The following is a 15406-nucleotide window of genomic DNA, read 5'->3' as shown; positions in this document are numbered from 1 at the left end:
TTTAAATAATCTAAATAGTTGAATATCCATGATGTGGTATTATCTATCTCCAATTACACCTTAAACCTTAAAATGTAGAAATCTGATCCTCAAGCAGCAGCAGCAAAAACAAAAGAAAACAAGGGAAAGAATGACGAAGAAGAAGGGTAAAGAGGAATCGTCGGTTAAAGATCGATAAATCAAGAAAGAGCCGCAAGAAGATTCCTGGGCAATCAATCGATTACAGACATATTACATGAGAGAAAGAAAGAACCAAAAGTTGTTTGATAATAAGAGAGAGTATTGATTTGAATTCCCTAGGATAACAACTCTATCTCTATCTCTATATCTATTGATATACATTTAGTTTTTCACTAAATTAGGAACAAGGGAAAATAGTAATCATCAAAAAACAAAACAAAACAAACTGTCCTTCCTCTCTAGTAGTAAGTAATATAATCAATTGGTTAACCCCCCTTCCTAGAAGAACACAAAACCAAACCTCAGAAAAATGCCTACAGATCAACTGTACATAAGAATGGAACATTCAGCACAAAATTCCCCTAACACAAACAAAAACAAATATGCAGCCGCCCCGCAGGAATATGTCTTTTCTTTTTTACTTGTCACCGATCCCACGTCGCTTGAAAAATGGCTGGTCTACTTTTCAACCAGTGCAACATCTCCTTGTCTAGCGGAGAATTTAAAACTACAGAATCCAACATTGGACTTCCAAATACTCTTTCTCTATTATTATTATTCTTGAATTGCCATATCTGATCTTCAGGCCATGCCCTCTGTGGCTGCTTTTCCTATTTCACAAAACAAATACAAATACAAATACATCATCATCATAGACTAATAATAATACAAGCATCATTTAAGTAGGTGGTGGTGGTGGTGGAGAGTCATGCTAGCTAGCTAGCTTACCATTCTTGCAAGCATGGATTTCACCGTTCTTCGTCCATACACACGTTGTCTAGAAGGCTTACGGGGCTTGGCATAAAATGATCCAATGTCTGGTAATGAAAGGCAACCCCTGCTTGCTTTTGCTAGGTTAGAATCGGGATCCGCATTAGCCTGAGTGTGCCAAAAAATCAACTGCCCTAAACAATAGTTTTCACCATAGCTCTTGCAATATTCGTGTAGTCCTGGCCCCAGTTTGTCGCTACAGTTAGGTCCGAGATCGAGAGGACTGATGTAAACTGGTTCGGATGTTACGGTTTTGTACTCCTGTTGCCAAAAAAACGGGTATCAACCAACATGTACAAGTTAAGTGAACGCTACAATTAACAAAAGATTTGCGGATAATGGTAACTTACCCGAACTCTAAAGAAGGACTTTGTATGTGCATATATGTGAATCAAATCTGCAGCAGCATCATGGCGACACTTATATGTACATGGAAGATTCCGTACCTCGTCCCTTAGCCTGACAAGGTATGAAAAAGATCAATCAATTTGAAATTTTATTAAACTTCCTTGTCAAGATAAGAAAACAATATTACTCACCATATTAAAGATTTTTTAAGCTCTTTCTGAACGTCAGTGGAGCCAGAGGGATTGTGAACATGAATCTTCGCCTTCAGGTCATTTAACATGACATCATCCATATAAGGAGTTATGCTCTCAAGAAGATCCTCAACAAATGAACCATCTCCTTTCCACAGAAAGGAAACTGCCTCTTCAGGACTTAGTTTCTCAAGAAGAGGTGGAGCTTTCTTAGGATCACCATAAACTCGTCTCATTACATACCTCACCTGTAGAAGAAGGGTGTCAAATGTCACTTTCAGTTATGAATAAAATTCATCAGTAGGGATCCATGTAACCAAGGAATAACACAAAGGACTTGTTATTTTCTAAATTCATTGACATTTCAAGCTACTAAAATTGCAGTGACAAAGCACCCTAAAACTTCCTAAACAATAGGAACTATCAGAATTTGAATTCGGAACCAGATGAGAAACCGCCAATAATTATATTTTTTTATTTGTGTAAGATTTAAGTTTTGTTTCCAAATGGGGCCTATACTATTGATTTATAGGTCCTAAATTATAGTATTGTTTTCTATGTTTTATCTCATTAGATAGACTTTTTATTTTTAGCAATTATCTTAACGAAATACTACAAAAAAAAAAAAATCAATTAGTGTTTTTGCTTTCATAAAACACCTTCCATCTTTTTACTACAACCTTTGCAAATAAAATGAGAAAGGAAATTTTTTTATTTGATTGATGGCAGTTACCTTGTCAAGAGTAAGGGCCAAGTTCTGAAGCCTTTGGTTGTAGACCCCCTCAGCCTGTCTCATAAAGAAAAAGGATACACATTAATATTATATTATTAGAACAAAAGGCAAGAACATTGCAAGTTAAAAAGAATTGTGGTATTTGGGGAAGATACATTTCGGCATTTAATACTGAGACCCACCTGAATTTCCGCATCATTTCTCTCAACTTCAATGGATATTTCTATGAAGTATTTCCGTTTTTCTTCCAAATTATGCCTTAAAATCGCTTCAGGAAGTTTGGTCCGTTCAAAATTAATAAACCTTACCTTCACACAGAAATAAAGGGGAAAATGTCAGAAAAATAGTTACTTCTCTAGCAAAATGAGGACATGGCATAATAAGCACAAACCAAACGAGCTGCATAAGCAACAAGCCAATCTGGCAACCCGCCAAGTAAACAGCTACCCAAACCAGCCCTCCCCAGATCCAAGTAATCTTCTTCGGTAACAATATTCAACTCACATGCCTCTAGCATCAAGTAGTGACAATCCAGTATTCCATTCCACTCGTTCAAAACCTGGTAGAAAAAGCATTATTGAGGAAAAGCATTATTATAAATTTAGTATTAACATGAAAACATGGTCTTCGCCCATGACTGCCAAACCTAAAAACAGTTGGGAGTTTGTTTGCTGTTTTTTTAAATAAATCAATTTTTTGGAATAAAAAAACAAAACTCGTTAGATGAAAATGTGGATTATTTAGGTGAAATGACTAAATGTCCTTTTGTATTTAATATTTTAAGATATTATAAAAATAAAGTAAGCGTTTTTAGTTCATGGGCTACAACTACAAAGGCAGCTTATTTATTGCATGAGAAATGTGTGAATTAAGTTCTTTTTCACTATAAGCTTACAACAAGAATTAGAGCTAATAAATAGGCAGTAGACAACCCATCTTGAAAGAAACAGCAAAGAAAAATCCTTGACAATAAACAATTTGCAAAAAACCTGTACCTTTTGAAAAGCACCATCCCCAGTTAGATTGAGGTAGCTTCCTCTGCAAACCCTGCTTCCACATAAACAAACGGATGCTTCATACTCTTCCTTACTCTGCAGCACAACCATTCATGGTTATCATACTATATCTTCAATGTCTAATAATTAATTACAAACTTTCATCAAGCATAAACTAATGCATATCAAATGCGCACCTCTGTAACAGAATTATAATCGAATGTGATTTCTTCACCATATTCAATTGGACGTACAGTGTAGATCCCAATCTGGTAATGACCATTGACTGCAGTAACTCTGCATTGCATTACACATTCAATGACTTTATCATTAACAAAATATCTTATAACTGTGAGACCATAATGTATTTCAGAATTGAATGAAATGATATATACACATAGTTTGTGAACACGTGAGTTTGATGCTTAAATATGTAAGAAGAATCTTCAAAGTAACCAGTCTGTTGTATGCAAATTCCTATATGTTTTCATTCATTTCCAGTTTTGCATTTCTTGATCAAATTGATAGTGTAAATATTCTTAATCTTCTATCTATAGCTCAACCAGCCACAAGAACCATCATCAGTATGACCATACATACAGCCTTCTAATTGTCTCACTGTGATCCACTTTACACCCTTTATAAGGCCTGGTTTGATGATAACCCTTATGCCATCGTCATTCAAATCATTAACTTAAATATACCCTTAGTTTATTTTTTATAACATTTTAAAAGATTAAATACAAAGGATATTTTTGTCAATTTACCAAAATAATTTACTATTTCATCAAACAAGCTCTAAAGGTGCTCTACGTAAAATCATGTGGAAATAGTCAAACTAAGTTATTTTTTATTTTATTTTATTCTCTAGTTTATTTCTATATATATTAGAATAAATTAGCAGTTATATTCGAGTCGTTCTAATTTACCTTAATTGAGTAAATTAGAATAAATTATTGTGATATTTTAGGGCTTCTGATTTATCTTGATTGAGTAAAATCAGTACCTACAATTGTATAAATAGGTATTAACAATAATGAGAATAATTTATCAAAAAACCTCTTTTTCTCTTAAAAAATTCCACAAATCACTACTTTCCTAATAGGCCAAACCAAGGGAGGGGGGGATTGGAATTTTTCTGAACTTGAATGCAATTGTAACATTTATTGTAGGAAAAGGGCCATTATTCTTATTAGAAGTTTTGGTAGTTCAATCTAAACCATTAATCATAATTCCATCTTCATCCATGACATTGGATTTGTCTGTCTTCCTTATTTGGTCAAAATGATAAAATAGAAATGAAGCTCCCCAGGCAGCATCTAGTGTTCTTACATGATTCAAAACAGCATTGTACCAAAAACAAACAGCAAAAGTAACTAGAATGTGCATAATCTACTAACTGTACGTAGTGGCATTGGGGAACACAACCATACTAACCCACATAGTAGAATCAAGAATCCATTTAGTTTTTTTAATTTATAAATTACATATTTAAACTGGAATTGGCAAGCAAAAGTATCATAATGAATACAATGATTTCACTTTCTCAAACAGGAGATGAAAAATACAAGCAAAGTCCATTACTTACTTTGCTTCGCAGTTTGGATGACATGAATGACAAATTCGGCTTGCATAGTTTGCTTTGTGCATTGCATCAACAACCACCAAATCATATCCATCAGCATCACCCTTCCAGAAGAAATCTCAGTCAGAAACTAAATAGGAAAAGGGATGCATAAAAGGTTCTAAAATTGCAAAGTTTTTAAAGGAAAATAAACCTTTGGTCTTTCAAGATAGATGTTGTAGAATTCTGTGGCTGGTTCTTTGCTGTTTTTTTGTAAAGAACGAATTCCATCTTGCTTCTCAAACCATTTCCATGCAGGATACACCTATAATTACCATGATAAAAATGAAACAGGAAACAAGCCAAAGAAAAAGCTGCATGCAGGACCTTCTATAGATTTTCATCACCATGCTCAAAAGCATCATAACAAATAATTGTGCAGGACAAATTGACAGCCCTGACAAAGAAAATGTGATGGGTAATCTCTACATTTCAACCATTGGATGAGATCAGGAGATCTCAATTGCCCCATTTTTTCTTCTTATATAAACTAAATAAGCCGGTGGAAGCATAAAGTGTTTTGTAACAGAAGGGCCAAACTTATGTGACCATGAAAACAAAGGATACATAAATCTCACATGAACTTAAAAGAGGACATCATGAAGTTAGAAAAAATCACGACAAGGACAGGCACAAGCATAGAAAAAATAATGAAAAGGAACATTGATTGTCACCATGAAACTGAAACATTCAAATGCCTAATTATTTTGTGGAAAGAAACTAAGAATAACCCAGTGTGTACTAAATAATTAAGTCAAAACTGTTCACATTACAGAAAAAGTGAAACCGCATACCTCGCCCAAAAACTCAACCACAAAGTCATCTTCACTAAAGCCACCTTCCTTGTTGCAAACAACACCGAGGCCCTAATGAGCAAATATATGGCAATGGATGTTCAGACAAGGAACCATGAAAACAAATCAATTATCTTTTAAAAAATGAACCAACATTAATGCCCATTTTTTTTCTTTTTTCCTTTTTCTTGAGAAAATGTTTAATCCTTTTTTTAAGATGGTAAAATTTTTATTGCAAAAATGAAAATGATTAAAGGATTAAAAATGTTTTATCCTTTTTATTAGTGAAACAGCCAAATGGCACACTAATGCCCTTTAAATAGTTAGGAATGTTTACCTTTCTATAAGCGACATACTTATCCCCTGCACGACAATCAATTTGTTTTAAGATGGATTCACATAATTTCACAGTTTGCATGTCATCATTTTCTTCTGCATTTTTCAGTATATCCACAACAACGGGCTGCAAAGAGTACTTCATAGGGGTATTTCCTGTACCAGTGTAGTGCTCAACTTTCTTATTAAGTGTGCGAAGCAGCACATCTTCTATAAACAAATGCTTATCAGTAAGAGTCCAATCTGATTCCCCTGGCATGGAATCAAGTACAAGATTGTGTGTATAAGGATCTATTCCATAAACTTCTTGTTCTATCACCTCAGTTCCAAGAAATTTTCTAGGTTTGTAATTCTTCACTTCGGGGATTTCCATATCAGACTCCTCCAGACCATTTTTCTGCGCATTTAGCTTATCAGCATAGTCTTCAGGCAGGGAAACACGCATTTTCCTTTGAACTTCGTCTTCATCAGCCACAATCACATACTGATCAATTACTTCATACTTCCTGGTAACAGGAGGAACTAGGCTTGCCTTCGTCATACGAGCACCCCACTCACGATCTTCAGTCCAAGAATCTGCAGCATCATCTATGGAAAGGGTTACATCTCCTCTTGAATCCCTAGTTCCACTTCCTGATGGGAATTCCAAGTCACTTTCCGCACCAGAGGCAGCACTTTCAGTATCAGTTTTGGCCTCCTCAGATGATTCGTCAAGGCCATCAGAGGTTTCACTTCCTGAGTCCATGAATTTTCTGTTCAACCTGGATAAACGCCTTCTAATTTCTTGATCAGAAACACTATCTCCATTGTCAGAACTTCCATTAATTGAAGAGCTCCTATTATGCCTGATCATGTGCTTCCTCTCTCCAGCCTGGTTTAACTTTTTATACCTCGAGGTAGTTGAGGAAAAGTGTGCAGTTGAATCATCTTTCCAGTTCTTGATACTGTCATCTCTTTCATGAGGCCTAGAGCTATTTTCTAAACGAGTGGCTAATTGAATAAAGAGCTTCAGCATGTGATTCATTCCCACAGCCTCACTTCGACACCTTGCTCTGTGACATGATTTATGCAAAAAAATAAGATAGATGTAGAAGAGTGGACGATGCAAAACAACAGCTTTCCAAGAAACACCATGCAGTAATGTTTCAAATAACAAACTATATATAATCAGATACACAGGTTGTGATCAAAGTGTAAATATCTTAACCACATCTAGAACTAGGACAGGATGCAAACAATCAGACTGTGGATTCATAGGAGAGGGGCAGTGCCCCCAACCATTCTAAATATATTCTTCAGAGTAGAGTTAACCATTGTGTAGTTAATAACAGAATATTTTCTTGAGAACTACTTTCTTATAAGAGAAGTTATTTCCATTGTCAATTTAAGAAAAATTATTTTTAAGGAAACAATTTGTTCTATTTTTCAACTGCACGGGCTTCTTTAGAAAGAAAAAGAAAATACGTTGTTTTTGAAAATTTCTTTACCACAAGAGACTTGCAGGAAACATGATATCGAACACTTCTTTACTTCCTCTTCTACATCCACTCTTTTGGGTTCCCCATACATTTGGTATGTGCGCCTAATTCCTCAATATGTTATTATCCAGGCTTCTTTAGAAAGAAAAAGAAAATACGTTGTTTTTGAAAATTTGACCACAAGAGACTTGCAGGAAACATGAGAACACTTCTTTACTTCCTCTACATTCACTCGCTTGGGTTCCCCATACATTTGGTATGTGCGCTCAATTCCTCAATATGTTATTATCCAAAGAGGGTTACTTGAATATGCCCATCTCATTGCCAATGTTATGGAGTACTCTATTCTTTTTTTAAAACAATGGACCACTCTATTCTTATTTTAGCTGGTGAAAAATGTTAACAAGTTTTCAGAACACATACGAATTGAAAACAGTTCAATAAACCAGAACATAAAACAATTATGCATAAGTAGAGAGGCCTTTATAACTTAAAAACTCCAACACATAAAGAAAATGTTATGAAATCTTACTACATTTAGCTAGGAAGAGAATGGATGAGGGGAGAATGAGAGGAAAGAAAAGGGAGGAAAAGGGAAACTCTAACTTTTACTCACTCATACCTTTCACCTCGTTTGGTTTTAAAAAATAACAAGAAAAATATGAAATATATAATCCTTCCCTTTTCTTCATTCTCCTCCAAATTGAAAAAGTAAAAAATTTGGAAGAGAAAGAAACTTTTAAAACCCTGTATTCTTCTCGCCTCTCATTTAAAAAATGGGAACCAAATGAGGAGAGTGATTGACCTCTCCATTTTCTAACCAAACAAGAAGAGACTATTAGCCTCTCCTCCCAAGTCCCAATCCCTCAATGGGAACATAGTTAACACAGGTCTCTGAATATGGTCAACTCAAGAAATCCACACAAGGGAAGAGAGGGTGGACTAGAACATAGTTAATACACTAAAACAGAAAACTCTCAGATTTTAAACTAAGGGGGGTATGGCAAATTTCGTGTATAGTCCAAAACCCTACTAATAGATATTTGATTAGAGTGATATAACTCCACAAACAAGAACCACTCAAAGAGTATGGAGTCAAGGTTCTACATGTTCTGCCTGCTTGTGTCATCCATGTATAATGTAATAAATTTCAGTACCAAACATAAAATTGAATTAATTGACAAACAAATCAATTAAGCATGACATCAGGTAGATGAAAACAAAACATGTGTGGTCAAAGAAAGGGGTCAAATCAAAACTTACTTGATCGCATCCCTGCACATACGAATTATATCCTCCTTGACAGCACTCAACCCTCTGCCAGCATAGTAACCCTTCTTTATTCTGGCCTCAATTTCAGTCACCTAGACAGGAAAAAATGCAAGATGTTGGTTAAAAAGTTACAGAAAGAAATGGACTAATTGTTATAGAATCATTATAAACAAAGCCAACATACCTTAGGCACAAAAAAGTCAATAGTGTTTTCCTTCATTATGTCTTTCAGACCCAAAGCAAGAAATTGTTCCATCTTCTTATAACCATTTTCAGATTTCTTAACAGTCCACCGTCTCATGTGTGCATCCCTAGGTAGAATAGAAGAGGACTTTCTAGCATCAAATAACTTTGACCTTTTGTACAAGCTTCCATGGAACAATTGATTAGCTGAGTCCCTCTTCTCTGAACTCTCCAGATAATCCTTGAGTCCACTGGAATGATCTCCATGTCTAGTTAGACCATTATGACTTGTATAAGCTGATGATGCCCTATCAATAATCTGCTTACGGCTCATAATCCAGTTTATCTTAGTATATTTATTCGGCAAGTCACCCAGCTGACTACACTCTCGAATATCTATAGACGATAGACAAGGAAATGACCTAATGATTTCTTCAAGTAGAGAGGAAGAGACGTTAATACAGCCTAGTAGTATCAGCGAATCTACCTTCTCTTTCTTATAACCACTCTGCAAACAATAAAAAAATATATATTATGGACTTCAGTGAACAATAAATTTTAGCATAGCACACAAAAAATCACCATTCCTTTACCGGAAAACCAAAAGCAAAGAAAAAAGAAATGGATAAGCGCAAGAAAAAAGTTATCAAAGACAATTTACCATGATTTCCCAAAACATTGTGTCTGTGCAATTTGGACCAAGAGAGGACAAGTCAACCTGTTTGCAGATATGCTTGTAATACTTTACTAATATTCTCCAATGCTTGCAGGTCAAAGACGCATGAACAAGAGATTTCATGTCAGCTTTGAGAAAATGAAATATGCGTGCAAGCACCTGACCATCCATTAGACCCCAGCTCATAGGATCAACCCCTGTTCCAGTATTTTCTCCCTGAAACTTATTATCACAGCACAGATCATCAAACATGATGTCACCAATAGTTGCTCCCACTTCATACTCTTCAGTTCCATCTAGGAGAAACCTTGCTCTTTTCCCAGGACGATAATCATCTGCACCCACAAAAAAAATATAATTAAATAAATAACACATTTCCTACCTTTTTAAATTAATAAACAAGATCACACCCTGAAATGATAACCACTTTCTAATCAACAATGTACTCAAAGTTCTGAAAATTTTAGTAAACCTTGGTTTCCAAACTTACCGCCAATGTTGCAAACAAATTTCTCTGTGTCCTTCGGCTGCTTTGCATTAATCCACGGATCCAATACCTCATTTATAGCTGCCATAAATTCCCGACTCTTGTATGATTTCATGACCAATTCGTGTAGTTTCCCCCTCGTAAATCCAATGAATTGTGGATGCAAGTTATTGAATGGACTGGAAGCCCCTGGTTCGCTTACTGTATGATTAGTCAATTCTGGAACCTTCTGAGCAGTTTCAAACACCTCTGTAGCTGAGGTAACTGGAACCCACAAGCGGTCAGTTTTTCTCAAGACACTGGCATATTTTGGAATGATATTTTTCTCAGCCAATTTCTGCATTTCCGAAAATGATGAAGGCCCTCGCTCATGCCCTGTACCATCAAGGTAATACCACTCACCTAAATGTATTTGCAAGTCCTCTATTGTGCAAAGACGATCTTTCACTATGTTCCCAGACATGATACTCTTACAAGAAGCTAACGATTCTTCCTGGTGGGTATATTTAGAAAAAGATACAGTTTCTTCTGAAGATCTCTTCCCTTCACTGGATATAGAGTAGTGCCTGGATGACCTTGAAGAATATTTGTCCTTCAGTCTTGCTTTAGAGTGGGACTCTGAAACAAATGAACCATGATCCTTGATTACACATCCATTTATTCTCACCACTGGCAGCATGGTTCCTTTCATGCACCTTGTAGCAATAGGCTTGGATTGACCTTCCCAGCTTCCACCCAAAGGATCATTGCACTCATCTGGTACAGAGAAAGCCCAGGTTGGAAGATCAATTCTTCTACATTGGGAGGGATAATATAAATCATCTTTGTGATGCCACCGAGGGTCTGTGAATCCAGATCTGGGCATCTGGCAAAGAGGAAAGCCATCATTAAGGACAAATTTCTTAATGGAAATATCTTGGACAGCTTCCTCATTCCTCATCCAGTCGCCACCTTTGCATGACCATGGACCAGCGAATACGCCGTCAATATCACCAAAAGCTATAGAACCATCCACAACAGATACAAAGTTAGCTTTTTCTGCAGACTCTCTGTTTGCTAATTCAGGATGCCAAAAGACCTTGTCTTTGCCTATATCATCTTGTTTCCCGGAGTTGTAGCTAGCACAATCTGCATTTAACCATAATACGTTCTCTTCAACATCAACAGAAGGTTGTGCATTATATCAAAAAATGTGTTACGATATTACCAAAGAACCAAGTGTTCGATCCATAATATGCATGGGACATTCAACTACTAAATACAGAGTATAAAATGAAATTAACTGGATCTATGCAGGGCGATACCTCAAATAGACAACGAATCTGAGGTTATATACTTCGTGAAATGGAAAATGTTGCATCAAATACTTAACGCATACAGCTGAATGAAAAAGACTATCAAATGAGAAATCCAAGCTTGACAATAGGAAAAGGAACATCATATAGTATCCTACTTCTCAATAGAACAAAAGGCAATTTTCTTGTGGATTGTAGAAGTTTCTTTCTAGGGACACTGTGATTGGCTTGCAATCAACTAATCTAATGGAATTGAAGGATATATTGCTCTATCTTAGGCATAAAAGCATGTTAAGTCTTTCAAAAGCAATGACCATAAGTGAAAACTAGATAATATGTTTGTTTTAATCAGCCAAACTGATTGCAGTATTGAACTTGAAGAGTAATGGAACTCCTCAGCATTTAAGATTTGGTTTTGTGATTGATATACAAGTGGCCAAAGCCAGGAACATGAAAACAAGTATTGGGTTCTATAACAGACACATTCAAACAGAAACTCCTGCTTTCTTAAGAGAGTGACATTTAACAATTATGAAGAAACAGAACTATAAGATTCTAAACTGCCAACATAATAGGTGCTGGATGATAATCATTTACTAGTGGGAAAACTAAAAGAATGTACCTTCAGTATCTACCCACATCCTCGAGTCTGCATGCTCAAATGTCATTTGCAGTGCTTCTGCAACACATAATTTCACCGATTGTCAAATAAGACATGTACAAACAGAAGATGGAAAAACAGCCCACTCAAAAAATAAACAAATGAAATCTGGACACATAAACTAAACCATGGAGAGGGATAAGAATCTTACCGCCAATTGCCTCAAGTTCCTTGCCAGAAGTTACAGAAAACCCCTCTAACAATGCTCCAACTCTTTCCTCGATGTGGAACTCTTTGGAAGGCTTGTAGATAGCAGAATTGTCATCTATGCAGCATGACGTTTCCTCCAAGGTAGTTAATATTACCTCACTTTGAAGAATTCTGTGATGAGCAGTATCTCTTTCATTAGCCATCATATTACCAGAAGCCTCAGGGGGACTCACCAACTGAGTAACAGCATCTGATTCAATATTTGGAAAATTCATAGTAACCAGCGGAGAAAGTGCATTTTCAACAGTGACCCACCTATCACTATCTGAGTGTTTGATCAAGTGATCAGACACAAGGAAGCCTTGTTCAACAAGTGTCTTGAGGTCATACAATTTGGATGGCCCACATTCCAAGCCAGAATAATCAAGGTAAAACCATTTTCCTGGGGTTAAATCTGTCAAAACTGGCAGATGAGGCGGAGTGTCGCATATATCCATGTCTTCTTCCATAGAAGGAAGCTCCTCAGTACCATTGACCCATGTAGTATTATCTATGACATTCGCTACCTGGCTCTCTAGACGCTCTTCCTTGTGGGATTCAAGGGCACCCATTTTTTCAATTGTATCGTCACCATTATGGAGAGAGATTCTTTCTTGGCATTCTTTAGATGCTTGTAAATTTTTTCCACTAGAGTCGTGATCAATCATATCTTCTTGTTCTTTGCTTGCAGAAGGACCTGGTAACTTTTCATTTGCTCCATTTTTTTTGCTTGTTTCTTTATGACCATTAGGCCTTATCTTATCTATTGGAGAACACTCCAAGGAGCTTGAGGCCAGATCCCTGTGATCGTGATATCGACCTCTATCTTGTAGGGACTTCTCAGAATAACCAGGACTCTTATTTCTCTGATGATCATCATAATGACCTCTTTCTGATGGAGACCTCTCAGAATAGCTAGGACTTTGATTCCTTCGACGATCATGTTTTCGATCTCGATCTTGTGGGGACCTCTCATAATAGTTGGGACTTCGATTCCTATTATCATAGTGATGACCTCGATCATAAGGTGATCTATCATGACGAGATGAACTCCTACCTCTGGTATTATATGCGCGGGTCCGTGGACTAGAACCATACCTGTCGTGAACTGTTCTGACAACTGAAGACTCGTAGTTTCTCAAGGAATACCTGTCAGATGAAATATTCCTGGATGAAGTAATATACCTGCCAGATCTTTCCACAGACCTGCTGAAGGAGTGATTATCTTCAAGATAAAGTTTGCGACTTTTTAAGGAACTCTGATTAGTATATTCACCATAATTTCTTCGATCAGTTATCTCTGGACTATCCACATGCCTCTTAGACCGATTTCCAGATTCTTGCCCTTGGTTATTTCCGTTGCTAGGATTGTTTTTTAAGGGAACTTCCCCATTTACTATTTTTAAACCTAATTTTGGATTGTTATCGTGGCCAGTTTCCCACCTGGCAGCTCTATTGGAGTACTGACTTCCACTTCTGAAGTCTTTGTCACCTGAACACTTACCAAAAGAAGGTGTGCCCTCTCGATCATATTTCCATCCCCTGTCCTTATCTAAATCACCTCGGCATTTCTGGTACTTGTACTCGTCCTTGATCACCTCGTTTCTGTGCCATCTTTCAGGAACAAACTCTCTTTTTTCTGTTTCAAATTTAGAGTTTCTCCAATATCCAAAATCTCTTTTCTCAAACTCCCCTTGTTTGCCCTTTTCCGGGTAATCATTGGCTCTGGACCTTCCAGGATAATATTCTCTTCTATCAGAGTAATCTTTTCGCCCTTTTCCATGAACAAACTCCCCTTTTTCTAATTCCTCATTTCTACATTTATCACTTGGGGGCAGCTCAACCTTCTCAATTTCACTCTTTATTTCATGTTTATGCGACCTCTCCGGAACAAACTCTCCATTCTCGATATCTCTATTTGGCCACCCCGAACCCAATTCACCTTCCTCTATTTCATCCTTTATCACCAACTCACCATTCTCAACTTCACTACTGCTATTCACATTATCCAAAGTTTCTTCTTTTTTCGGAAAATGATCTTTCATGGCCTTCATCTTTCCCTGAGAAACACTGGAAACTTCAGTACTACTAAACTTGCCATTGTTGCCACCGCATAAATTCTCAGAACCTGACAACCGCTCCATAATAGGCTGCAAAGAAACACATGCAACTCCCCCATCTCCCATGGAAGTTCGCCACTGTCCTGGAAACACGTGCAAACCCTAATTCTCTCCTTCGCCGGGGTTGTCAATGCTCATAGTTCAATTCCTTTATCCTTGTGAATTCGCTGTCACGGGAAATACTGATTACTTCAAAACAGAGAGATGCGCCGCCGAATCGGCAAAGGGTATACTTGGGGAAAATGAAAACGGCGCGTCCAACTATCCAACTTTGAAACCCAAAATAAGAAGAAAGCAAATAAGTGGGAAGCAGAAACACTAGGGTTTTAAACCAATGAAATGAAGAGAAGAAAACAAACTTACTATGTAATTGAAAAGGTGAACGAATAGATCGATGACCGAGTAGATCACGTAACACTTTCGAATTAAAATGAGAATCCTACAACAATAACTGATGGATCGAAGAACTCGAGATGGATGGATGGATAGAAACTGATGAAGAATCTCTCACCAAGCTAATCTACTCTTCTTCTTCTTCTTGCTAAGCTCTCAATTCTTCTTCTTCGGACGGAAAACCTCGCGTTAAATTTCGCGTTTCTCTTTGTGAAAATTCTCTTCTAATTTTTTACCCCTTTTTTCAGTATTTATTGATGAAAATGAGGAGAGGGAAATAGCGACGGTTAGGGACATATTGGGAATTAAGAAGAAATTAAGAGGATATTTTCGGTAACATGATTATTTCATTTGGCGCTCAAGTTGTCCTAAGCTAGAGGGCGGGAGGAAGAGGAGATAAGGAGGGGGGAGCAACTTTTTTTCATTTTTTTTTTTCTTCATTGAGTATTAAGGACTTGTTTGGTAAGCAGTTATGGGAATAACTGATTTTTTTCTCAAATTCTATATAATAATAATAATAATAATTAATAGATTCCTTTCGATAGTCTAAATTCTAAACTCAAAAATAATTACATTTAAAAGATATAACGTTTTTAGGGATGTCAACAAGTATCCGACCCGATGTTAACCCTAACCCGACTTGATTTCATGATTTTAAGTGAATAAATTTATTGTTTTAT

General features: G+C 36.6%; 1 protein-coding gene across 3 annotated transcripts; it reads right to left on the bottom strand.

The window, feature by feature from the left end:
* Window positions 1-299: 299 nt before the first annotated feature.
* On the bottom strand, window positions 300-14936 carry LOC124916822 (histone-lysine N-methyltransferase ATXR3). 3 transcript variants are annotated; one of them, XM_047457588.1, is made up of 20 exons: window positions 14697-14936; window positions 12176-14602; window positions 11986-12042; window positions 10072-11196; window positions 9567-9916; window positions 8907-9413; window positions 8714-8814; window positions 5974-7024; window positions 5637-5708; window positions 4997-5107; window positions 4807-4907; window positions 3416-3515; window positions 3219-3314; window positions 2615-2782; window positions 2406-2531; window positions 2224-2277; window positions 1491-1738; window positions 1302-1410; window positions 910-1212; window positions 300-791 (listed from the first exon to the last, which is right to left on the bottom strand). In XM_047457588.1, exons 2-20 carry the CDS (start codon window positions 14397-14399, stop codon window positions 606-608), a joined length of 7089 nt encoding a protein of 2362 aa, XP_047313544.1. In that variant the 5' UTR covers window positions 14400-14602; window positions 14697-14936; the 3' UTR covers window positions 300-605. The 3 variants fall into 3 exon arrangements, with proteins under 3 accessions (XP_047313544.1, XP_047313545.1, XP_047313547.1); XM_047457589.1 differs by having other exon boundaries at window positions 12176-14594; XM_047457591.1 differs by having other exon boundaries at window positions 12176-14522.
* Window positions 14937-15406: the final 470 nt, after the last annotated feature.

Source organism: Impatiens glandulifera, chromosome 9 (genome assembly GCF_907164915.1).
Source record: "Impatiens glandulifera chromosome 9, dImpGla2.1, whole genome shotgun sequence".
NCBI classification, from domain to species: domain Eukaryota; kingdom Viridiplantae; phylum Streptophyta; class Magnoliopsida; order Ericales; family Balsaminaceae; genus Impatiens; species Impatiens glandulifera.
The sequence above is the reverse complement of the archived record's forward strand: the minus strand, read 5'-3'. Positions and strand labels throughout refer to the sequence as shown.